Source organism: Dinoponera quadriceps, unplaced genomic scaffold (assembly GCF_001313825.1).
Source record: "Dinoponera quadriceps isolate SergipeBrazil2010 unplaced genomic scaffold, ASM131382v1 scaffold113, whole genome shotgun sequence".
Taxonomy (NCBI): domain Eukaryota; kingdom Metazoa; phylum Arthropoda; class Insecta; order Hymenoptera; family Formicidae; genus Dinoponera; species Dinoponera quadriceps.
The window spans coordinates 128,460-139,033 of record NW_014554899.1 but is presented as its reverse complement, the minus strand read 5'-3'; the positions used below and the strand labels follow the sequence as shown (position 1 = coordinate 139,033).

Here is a 10,574-nt window from a genome sequence, read left to right as displayed (position 1 = left end):
AGCTAATACATCTCTCGTGCGTTTCTCTTTACATACATCCGTCGCAAAGAATTGCAAAAAGTTGTATTTAATTATACACATACAATATTTATTTACATAGTCGCACTTGAAAGCGTACAACACATTGTAAAAAGGCTAGTAGTCTTCCTCTAAAATACACTTCTCCACCAGTTCCCGTAAGCTTGGATTTTCCATTGCAGCTGCTATACGCTCCTTGTCATTAATCTGCTTGTTTACTATAATTTCACATATATAGTTTAAGAGACAGACATGTTTCGGTTAGAGAGAGACCTGTGTAATAACGTACTTTCTTGTTCGGTGGAATGCGCGCCCTCCTTGATATAGATATCTAATTTAAATAATGATGCCAAATGACGCTCCAACTTGATACGGATGCACAGTCCTATAAGAGTCGCCAAAGAGCAGTGAGGTACCGTAGGATTAAACTCCACACGAATTATGGAAACTCCTCCGGGTGTACAGTGACAAATATTGACACATTCTTCATATACAACGTCCAATTGTTCCAAGGTTTGTGGTTTCTCCGGATCTTTGATTGTCCTCAAGAGATCTGAAAAACCGCAAAGTCATTAAAGTGTCAAACGGATGAGTTAATTAAACGATGATACTCAATTAATATGTGGATATCTGGTCGGTGACTATGCAAAATGCTTTGACAAGTGTATAAAGGGATCGTCGTACACTATCTTCCCGACATCGAACAATATCCGAAGACCGACACAAGACACAGATAGTGCGCAACTTGCCGTAAACGGATTCTTTCAATTCTGTATCTGTCTTTAATATCAGAGCGCTCTGATCTCTCACTACCGACAAGTCCTCCGCCGTTTCCATCATTCTCTCCGGCAATACACCATCCTTTATCTTTCCCCCGATTGACAACTTTCGAAAAAAGGATAGCATATTTACCAATGACTATAAAAAAAAACATGAGAACATGATGCCGAATTACGTCATCCGCGTTCAGAGACAAACGGTGAAACGTCGAAGCAAATGTAACCTAGCGTTACGACAACACGACTCGGCGTCCATGTTGGATTTCTTGAAGACCTCTACGTATGTGAGCACGTCAGCGGACAATTGTTTCGAATTCAGCTTGTTTCATTTACTTATCGATAGGTGTTTAGTTAGTAACAATTAAATGCTTCAGTCGTCCGGAGTTGAGTTTTATGTTTCATTTCAGGATATATTTGCATAAGCTGTCCTACTTGAAAATTTTTAATTTACCAAAAACCTTTCTTTAAGACTACTTAACTTGTTATTAAGCTGCAAAATTAGAAAATAAAAGTACATCTGACTTTACTCCTTGAGTCTTGATACTTGGAGATAAAAGAGCTTCGCGGTTGAGCAAAACGTGAAAATCAAATTGCGCCTGATCTGTGATTGAGTCGTACTATTTGATCTCGAATCTTCATTGAAGACTGTGGCAGTTCATAGCAGAAGTTTTGGAACTAGTACAAAATAACGAGTCGGAGCGATTAACGGCCCATCTAGCGCCATCTAGCGGCATTATGAAGAACTCGATCATTGACGGTAAGGGCAGCGATCACGTTGACCACAGACAGCCGGTGTTTTTCTAGTGTCGGCCAATCCAACCTCGCACAATTTGTGTGTGTGTTTCTGAACCGTAAAAAGAACAGGCTTACCTGACAGTAGTCGTAATACGAATCGACGACAAGTCAGGCATACTCTATATTTTACGATTCAATAACAAATGAAACTGTACAACTCTGCGGTAAGGACTCTCTGTGAAACATCTTCTCATTTTCAAGTAGTATATCCTAATAATATATTAGGAAATCTTTTTAAATAAAACGACATGTTAGACGTTTTTTTATTCGAAAGTTTTACTTGATTCAACTTAGAAGTCAAATCTGATTGTGCGCACGCACCGATTATACACATGCATATTTTTGGAGAGAGGTTTCCATGCCATGAATAAATAACATTCCTCGGTGGTTTGTCAGATCACCGAAGGAGGAGCCGTACGAACGCATGAAAATTTGTCTGGCTCCGCCGAGAATCGAACCCGCGACCTCTAAGCATAGACCGGTGCGCTATCTATCGATTCAAGCTCGCGCTCCTAACTACATTGTAAACAAATTATATATTTTGACATGAGTGAGTACCTCTTCTGCAATGTTTCTCAATATTATATTATTAAAAATAACTCGTATAATTATTACGATTACGTCGATTCTGCGTAGGTGATCAGCTAGAGCAACAGTCTGAAGATGCTGTGTTTGAAGTATGTGATGCTCGGGAGAGGTTTCCAATGCTATGTGCTACAGAACTTGGGAAATGCATTAAACTTACCAATGAGATATACGTAAGCATGCTTTGTGAAATATTAATCGCTACATGTGTTCTTACCAAAATATAATTTGTATATTCTGTTACAGATGACAAAAGTTCTTACAGAACAAGCAAAAACCCTGGATATGTCATCTTTGATGGGTGAACGATACACAATACTTGAGAAAGATCTTTCCATAATAAATGGATTGCTAAAGGCGCAAGAAAATAAATTGCGTGTGATGATGGACAAAATCGACAACTTGAAGGCTGCTTTGGAACAAATTAAAAGGGACAACTTGTGCGAAATAAACAGATTATTGTGGAATTAAAAGTATTCTCTCAATGTGTAAATAAATCTACCTATTGTGTTATACACTTGTATATATTATATACTGTGTGTATATATACTGTCAATTATACTAAATCAAAATCAATTATATATGTATCTATATACCAATTATATTGAAATGCAGTTGGAAGAGAGAACGATTCATTAGTAGAAATCTGTCGCTTGATAAAACAGAGTTGGAAGCACACGGTGAAACCTACCCTTCTTGTCGTTTCCGTGACAACGAATTCTGCGTAATGTCAAAACAATACGCGCGCATAAACCGAATTGATGCAACCGCGTGTTTCGTAGCGTAATAACTTTCACAATGTCTACGTTCATTGAAAATGTGTATATTAAGGACGGAGAATACACGAAAACGATATACACTATGGTATGTGTATTAATGCGCAAATAATAAAATGTCACGTAAATCTTATGTTCCACGTGGAATTTCTGTTGCGATAACAGGCACCTCCGATACACATTGCGACAGAAAAATGCTCGTTTTAACGAAATACAATTTTGTTGCAGATAAAAGAACAGCGATACACAGAAACCATAAAAATTTTGCTAAATCTTTTAGATTCACATCCTAATGTACGTATGTTGTGATAAAATGTGATACCTTGGAAGAGAACCATGTCATTTTCAATCGTGAATTTCGAAATTTCCCAAAATGTTTTCTCGAAGAGTTTTTTTCTCCGCCAAGATATCAGAAAATTCCAGTTTTGCACAGAGGTGCCGCGTAACCTAGCGGTACAATTCTTCTTCCAGTCTAGGCCTTGCTTATCGCTCCTGGCCCACTGTTACTTTTATACGCAAGATTTCGTGGCAGCAGCTCAATGTTACGAGAAATTGGTCCAACTGTGCCCGGAGGAAAATATCTACAAACTTTATTACGCCCAATCGTTGCATCAAGCTTGCATGTATCAGGAGGCATGGGCGGTTTGCTCGAGCATCATCGATCAGAGCAACTTGGAGTACAAAGTAAAGAAGTTACAGGCAGCTATAAAATACGGCCAAGAAGACATAGTGGTGGCCAAGAATCTCGTGGATCAGTGTCCCGCTGATGACGTCGATACGGAAATTAATCTAGGCTGTTTGTTATACAAGGTACCGATAGCTCCCAATCTAGAGCAGATTGACTTCTAACTTCTATTCAAATGCAGGAGGAACAATTCGAGCAGGCTCTGAAGAAATTTGCGAATGCGTTACAAATTGCAGGATTCAGGCCTCATTTGTCATATAACGTCGCCTTGTGCTATTTCAAGTTGAAAGAATACGCAGCGTCGTTGAAACATATCGGTAAGATTTGTTAGTCGCGATTCGTTCCACCTTTCACCGAGCCTCGTCGTGTTTCAGCAAACATTATCGAGCAAGGTATACGGGAGCATCCGGAGCTGAGCGTGGGAATGACCACCGAGGGTATCGAAGTCCGAAGCGTCGGCAACACATTGACTCTGCACGAAACGGCACTAACAGAAGCGTTTAATCTCAAGGCCGCTATAGAATATCAGTTGCAAAATTATGACGCTGCGAAAGAAGCGCTGACCGATATGCCGCCGCGTTCGGAGGAAGAGCTCGACGCTGTTACGTTACACAATCAAGCACTGATAAATATGGACACGAAGCCGGGCGAAGGATTCGAGAAACTGCAGTTTCTGCTGCAGCAGAATCCATTCCCACCAGAGACTTTTGCCAATCTGTTGCTCCTCTACTGTAAATATCAATATTACGACCTGGCCGCCGATGTTCTGGCCGAGAATGTGCATCTAACTTACAAATATCTGACACCGGTAAGTTTCATTCGTTTATTGGGGATAACCAAGAGAATCGGTCAATCCGAATGCTTGAACTTAGAATGCTTGCATTTTTTTGTACGAGTGTTATGATCATCCGGATGTTTTCGCTTGTGAGCCTTTACATCATGGCTAGACGACGTACTCGAATCGCTCGAGCTGCCGTTGTACTTCTTCCTGTGCTTCTTGCGTTCTTTCGAAGACTTGCTCTTCTTCCTCTTACCTCTCTCCTCCGTATCGCTGTCGTCCGTGGACCGTCGCTTGCTCTTCTTCGATTTCTTTTTCTTGAATTTGCGCCTCTTCTCCGATTTCTTCTCCTTACATTCGTCGGCCGGCTCCTCGATCTCAGGAATCAGTTCGTACTTCTTGCCATCGGGCGATACGAAACAGTCCCTGGACAAATGTCCCTTGGTCCCACACTTGGTACAGGTGGTATCCAATATTGCTTCCAACTGTATGACCTTACGCTGGACAATCCCTGGATTCTTTCTCCGTTGCATGTCCTTCTGTAACTCTACGCCATTGGGATCCAAATCCTTGCCGTTTCCTTGATTCACATGCTTCATGGACAGCCCTATCTTGCCATCCTCCGCCACAGAGATCACTTTGCACCAGACCCGCTCACCCTTTTGCAAAACCTCTGCAACATTGTCGACATGAGCGGAGCTCACCTGATGGAATCGCATACAAGTCAGTGCGTTATATTACGACAGGGATATATATCGATGTTTGTATGAAATATACCTGCGAGCGGTGTATCAAGCCCTGTTGCGAGCAACCCGGTATTCTGATGAAAGCTCCGTAATTTTGAACGGACGAAACCTCGCCGAGGAATATCTGGCTCAATTCGCACGAGGTCATGTCCGTACCGACTGACGACGGGTTAGGTAAAAATCAATGTAAATATATCGGTCTGCAGGTTAAGCTTGTAACAACACTCAGGGCTGTAATATTTCCCCCTCAATAGGCGCCATTTTGTAAGAGGGCGCTGACCATCTTTTATTCTAAATAGCGCAAGAGTGTTCTATCGATCTTTCGAACGTCCTACGAATATATTCCTATATTCATAGAATGTACCGAAGACATATTCGATGAAAAATTGCACAGGATATTTTATCGAACGTCCTCTCTCTCTCTCTCTCTCTCTCTCTCACGCCGTGTTATCTTTCTGAATGAACGCAGCCAACTAAAGCAGGTAAAAACGATTAAACGTCTCAGTTAGATCAACGCACGGCAATAAATGAGGAACGTTCTTCTCTGTTGCGAATTCTCCTGCCTTAAATATTCCGAACAGGATATATTTTATATTATTCATAAAGAACTGTAAGATGCGCTAGAAGAAAGATTATTTTCAGTATTTGTACGATTTCCTGGATGCTCTGATAACGCAACAAACATCGCCGGAAGAGGCGTACCGCAAATTCGATGATCTCGCTAATAAGCACACGGAGGCGTTGCGCAAAGCGACGAAGCAGGTGCAAGAAGCGAGATTAAATCACGACGACAATGCCGTTAAAAAGGCTGTCAACGACTACGAGGAAGCTCTGGACCGATACGTGCCGGTTCTAATGGCGCAGGCGAAAATTTATTGGGATATAGAGAATTACACGCAAGTGGAAAAGATTTTCAGGAAGAGCGTCGAATTCTGCAACGAGCACGATGTGTGGAAGTTGAACGTCGCTCACACTCTATTTATGCAGGAGAATAAATTTAAGGAAGCGACAGGCTTCTACGAGCCGATCGTTAAGAAAAGATACGACAACGTTAGTAACCATAGATAGTTCCCTAAACTATCACCGCACACGATAAACAAACTGTGAAATTGCAGATCCTCGATGTAAGTGCCATAGTTCTCGCCAACTTGTGCGTTAGCTATATCATGACTTCGCAGAACGCGGAAGCTGAAGAGTTGATGAAGAAGATTGAAAAGGAGGAAGAAGCGGTGTCGTTCGAGGATCAGGACAAGAAGCTTTTTCACTTGTGCATCGTGAATCTGGTGATCGGCACGTTGTACTGTTCCAAAGGTAACTACGAGTTCGGCATATCGAGGGTCATGAAGAGTTTAGAGCCGTACAATAAGAAACTTGGCACCGACACCTGGTTCTACGCCAAGAGATGCTTCCTCTCTCTCTTGGAACAATTGACAAAACAACTGGTGGTTTTGAAAGACTCCACGCTACAGGAGTGCATTCAATTCTTGGAGCACTGTGAAGGTTCGTATTTTCGAATTTACAACGATGCGGTAACATTCACACGCTTCCTTCGAATTTCAGTTTATGGCAAAGACATCATGACTGTGATAGAACAGCCGTTTGATATACAAGATATGCTCAATGTCGCTCCGCAAGGTAAACGGACGGTGGTCTACGAGGCGCGCTATCTTAAAGCGCTATTTTTAAAGTTATAAAAAGTACATATAAATGTGTGTATAACAAATGATTTATGTATCTCTACGCGCGTACTAATATACGGAAATATATATATAAAAAAAAAACGTATGAAAGAACATCATACATACATGTGTATTTTATGCGCCGAATTGCAAAGTAACATTCGTGTCAACCGTATTGCCGTGGGCCCCGAAAAACGCGAAGACGCACCTGATCGCTCGAGTGTTCTATAGACGCAATATTTCATCACCCGATCGAAATCAACATGGTGGTCGACATGGAGCTGCAAGAAGCTAAAGACGCTGTATTTGCGCTGATAAAAGAAAAGGACAAGATCGAATCCGATCTGCGAGCGCTGAAGGAAGTCTTGGACAACGTACGTGTCGCGCGTGCTTTTTCACGCTATTATTCCATGTAATCCGCCATATTTTCTGTGAAAATGTTCTTCTATCGAATAATTGCAGAATCATGTCGGTATGAGCGAACCACTGGTGGATACCGAAGGATATCCCAGACAGGATATCGACGTTTATCAAGTGAGACGTACAAGACACGACATAATATGTGCGTTCTTTACTTTTTACGCCATTTCTATATGTTATTCGCATATTCGAGTGATATGTGTCACTAGGTCTTACAAATGATCACAAGGCTCTGATGACAAAGATCGAGGAAGGTTTACACAAAATTCACGCTCTAACGGGATCAAACGACGCACAACAGGGTATAATTGATGCGCCAAATAGTCGGGAGACAGAAACGTCGGAACCTTTTCTCAGGGTGAATCTAATATCACCTGGTTCACCGGCAGAAAGCGCAGTATGTTAATATAATGGTTTCTCTATATAGCATTAATCTTGTCAAGTTTGCTCACGACATATTTGTTCCAATTAGATGTCGATATTTAGACTGATTCAACCGATTTCTCTTTTCAGGGGCTTCAAGTGGGAGATCTCATATTAGAATTCGGATCGATTCGTTACCGAAACTTTAAAGCTTTAACAGATATTAAGAGGTTGGCAGAGAACAGCAGATATAAGGCAATTAACGTAAAGATTAAACGCAAATCTGACATAATGATTTTGACCTTAACCCCGCATCCTTGGGTTGGTGAAGGTCTTTTGGGTTGCAATGTAATTCCTCTTGAAGCAATTGAAAGATAAAGCTACAACGGAGCAACGATATAGATACAAAGCTAACAAGATTTTCATATGTACCTGTCTTATTTAATATCAATAAACCTAGTATCTTCGTAAACTATTGTGCGGTATCTATTAATATACGTTTTTACAAAATTACATCGAATATATAGTTGAAATGTTTTTTACTTGAGTTGTCGCGATATGACAAAAATTTTTCGTTTAAAGAGGTTACCTTTTACTGCGTGACATCTCATCTTTATCGTAGGTAGATAGAGGAAGGAAATTACAATACCGACCGCGCACGAAATTATGGTAATCACGTTGATTAGCAGGAGCGTTTAGTGTGGCGCGCTGCGTGCAGATGTGACGAGGTAACCTCTCGGGATTGCCCAAGCTTCGATGACAGTTGGTGCTTGCATCAGTCCACGTTTGTCGTGCATTACGAGCCAGATTGTTCGCGTGCAATCATATTTGTGCAGTTTTCAAGAGGAGAAACATTTGAAGAAAGCATGACGACGGAAAATGGGCAGATCAAAGTGGAAAACGGCGTCGTTACGGATGAGGATGTCGTGACACCGTGGATAGTGACGAGTACAAATGACTCTGGGATCGATTATGACAAATTGATCAGTGAGTTGTTTGAATGCAAAGAATAATTATCGGATATCTTACATTTTATCATTTTCTGGATAGATTATATTCTCGTTAAATTCGTAAAGGCGAAACTCGCTGTATAATCGCCACGTAAGGTTCGAAAGTTGTGATTTTTGAAATCAGTTAATTTTTACAGAAAGATTCGGAAGCTCAAAGATCGACGACGAATTGTTAGCCAGATTCGAAAAGATCACCGGCAGGAAGCCGCACCATTTTCTCAGAAGAGGCATATTCTTTTCTCACAGAGACATGCATACCATCCTGAATCTCTACGAGCAAGGAAAGCCGTTTTACCTGTATACAGGTAGAGGACCTAGTTCCGACGCGATGCATCTGGGCCACCTCATACCGTTCATGTTCTGCAAATGGTTGCAGGATGTGTTCGACGTTCCGCTGGTTATACAGCTGACAGATGATGAGAAGGCTATATGGAAGAACATAAAGATAGAAGATGCCATTAAACTAGCCTATGCAAATGCTAGAGATATTATCGCATGTGGCTTCAATCCCGACAAGACCTTTATCTTTTCCAATTTGGAACACATAGGGAAGAATCCAGCTTTCTATCAGAATATGATTCGGATACAGAGATGCGTGACGTTTAACCAGGTGAAGGGTATCTTTGGCTTCGGCGACAGCGATCCGATCGGCAAGATCGCCTTTCCGCCCACGCAAGCGGCACCGGCGGTCGCCAGCTCGTTCCCCTTTATCTTCAGGGACGCCAAAGTGCACTGCCTGATACCGTGTGCGATCGATCAAGATCCGTACTTCCGTATGACCAGAGACGTGGCACCTAGGCTCAGCTTTCCCAAGCCAGCTCTGCTACATTCCACCTTCTTTCCGGCGCTGCAAGGTTCCAAGACGAAGATGTCGGCGAGCGACAGCAACACCGCGATATTTCTCACAGATACCGCCAAGCAGATCAAAAACAAGATCAACAAGCATGCGTTTTCCGGCGGCCAAGCCACTGTCGAGGAGCACAGACAGTTGGGTGGAAACTGCGAGATAGACATATCCTATCAGTGGCTGCGATTCTTCCTGGAGGATGACGAGCGATTGGAAGAAATCAGAAAGGTGGGCGATTTTTTGGGGATTTTTTAGTAGTAAGCTAATCAAACGATGATGCGAGGAATCTCCTTGATTTGTTTCAGGGCTATACTAGCGGAGAGATCTTGACGGGCGAACTTAAGAAGGGACTGATCGAGATACTGCAACGACTCGTGGCCGCGCATCAAGAAGCAAAGTGTAAAGTCACGGACGACGTGATCAAACGGTTCATGATTCCTAGAGATCTCGGCTTTGTATCGAAAACAAAATAACCGTTTAGCGAAATTTACCGCCCCTTTGAAGTATGCGTTTTCTCTATATAAAACTTCACTAGACAAGTATTTAAATTTATTTATTGCAGTCGTCGTTGTCGTCAACAAGTTGTTGTCGTCAACAAGTCGTCCGCACAGTACATTCTACCGAAACCCTCTCCGTTGGAAATTAAATTAATTAATTCTTGATCAATCTGTGTGTTGTTATTATGTAAAAAAATTTTTGCAAAAAACGCTTTCATCGTGTGACAGAAAGGGAAAATTTCACCCACCCTTTTATCCACGCGGGAGAACTGTTATCCAAATTCACTTTCTCACGATTATTTGAAACTGGGTCGAGCGCGCGCTCGTGAGAAGATCGAACGGCGGCGCTCAAACGAACGTGTGGATTAACGGAGCGTAAATAACGCTAATCCAATAATCCGGTCGTAGCGGAATTCCTATATTACTGCGGATCGATGAATGTATGCGCGATCACAAGAACAAATATAATTGCGAGGAGAAATTCATCGAAATCGCGCGCAACGTTCTCCTCCAGTCCGAGTTGATTCCAGTGTACGCGCGCGCATGAGAGAGTTAATTTTACCTCTTCGTGACGACCCTATCAGACGAAATCGGGC

The 10,574-nt window shown here is 42.0% G+C and overlaps 6 protein-coding genes across 6 annotated transcripts; 4 read left to right on the top strand and 2 right to left on the bottom strand.

Moving 5' to 3' along the window:
- Positions 1 to 48: 48 nt before the first annotated feature.
- On the bottom strand, positions 49 to 1,089 carry LOC106742546 (MIP18 family protein CG30152). Its single transcript, XM_014615599.1, has 3 exons — positions 768 to 1,089; positions 308 to 571; positions 49 to 236 (listed from the first exon to the last, which is right to left on the bottom strand). Exons 1-3 carry the CDS (start codon positions 922 to 924, stop codon positions 136 to 138), a joined length of 522 nt encoding a protein of 173 aa, XP_014471085.1. The 5' UTR covers positions 925 to 1,089; the 3' UTR covers positions 49 to 135.
- Positions 1,090 to 1,656: 567 nt separating this feature from the next.
- Positions 1,657 to 2,753, top strand: LOC106742547. The gene is made up of 4 exons (XM_014615600.1): positions 1,657 to 1,756; positions 1,989 to 2,142; positions 2,229 to 2,350; positions 2,424 to 2,753. Exons 2-4 carry the CDS (start codon positions 2,139 to 2,141, stop codon positions 2,646 to 2,648), a joined length of 351 nt encoding a protein of 116 aa, XP_014471086.1. The 5' UTR covers positions 1,657 to 1,756; positions 1,989 to 2,138; the 3' UTR covers positions 2,649 to 2,753.
- An 82-nt stretch (positions 2,754 to 2,835) lies between these two features.
- LOC106742548 (tetratricopeptide repeat protein 30A) lies at positions 2,836 to 6,962 on the top strand. Its single transcript, XM_014615601.1, has 8 exons — positions 2,836 to 3,041; positions 3,182 to 3,247; positions 3,425 to 3,763; positions 3,820 to 3,955; positions 4,013 to 4,446; positions 5,805 to 6,212; positions 6,278 to 6,662; positions 6,723 to 6,962. The coding sequence occupies exons 1-8, from the start codon at positions 2,976 to 2,978 to the stop codon at positions 6,854 to 6,856; spliced, it is 1,968 nt and encodes a 655-aa protein (XP_014471087.1). The 5' UTR covers positions 2,836 to 2,975; the 3' UTR covers positions 6,857 to 6,962.
- Positions 4,448 to 5,500, bottom strand: LOC106742544 (nucleolar protein of 40 kDa-like). The gene is made up of 2 exons (XM_014615597.1): positions 5,194 to 5,500; positions 4,448 to 5,120 (listed from the first exon to the last, which is right to left on the bottom strand). Exons 1-2 carry the CDS (start codon positions 5,308 to 5,310, stop codon positions 4,488 to 4,490), a joined length of 750 nt encoding a protein of 249 aa, XP_014471083.1. The 5' UTR covers positions 5,311 to 5,500; the 3' UTR covers positions 4,448 to 4,487.
- A 120-nt stretch (positions 6,963 to 7,082) lies between the features above and the next one.
- Positions 7,083 to 8,100, top strand: LOC106742545 (26S proteasome non-ATPase regulatory subunit 9). The gene is made up of 4 exons (XM_014615598.1): positions 7,083 to 7,215; positions 7,304 to 7,403; positions 7,471 to 7,658; positions 7,775 to 8,100. The coding sequence occupies exons 1-4, from the start codon at positions 7,105 to 7,107 to the stop codon at positions 8,000 to 8,002; spliced, it is 627 nt and encodes a 208-aa protein (XP_014471084.1). The 5' UTR covers positions 7,083 to 7,104; the 3' UTR covers positions 8,003 to 8,100.
- Positions 8,101 to 8,222: 122 nt separating this feature from the next.
- LOC106742543 (tryptophan--tRNA ligase, cytoplasmic) lies at positions 8,223 to 10,147 on the top strand. The gene is made up of 3 exons (XM_014615596.1): positions 8,223 to 8,611; positions 8,772 to 9,709; positions 9,787 to 10,147. Exons 1-3 carry the CDS (start codon positions 8,491 to 8,493, stop codon positions 9,952 to 9,954), a joined length of 1,227 nt encoding a protein of 408 aa, XP_014471082.1. The 5' UTR covers positions 8,223 to 8,490; the 3' UTR covers positions 9,955 to 10,147.
- The last annotated feature ends 427 nt before the right edge of the window (positions 10,148 to 10,574 follow it).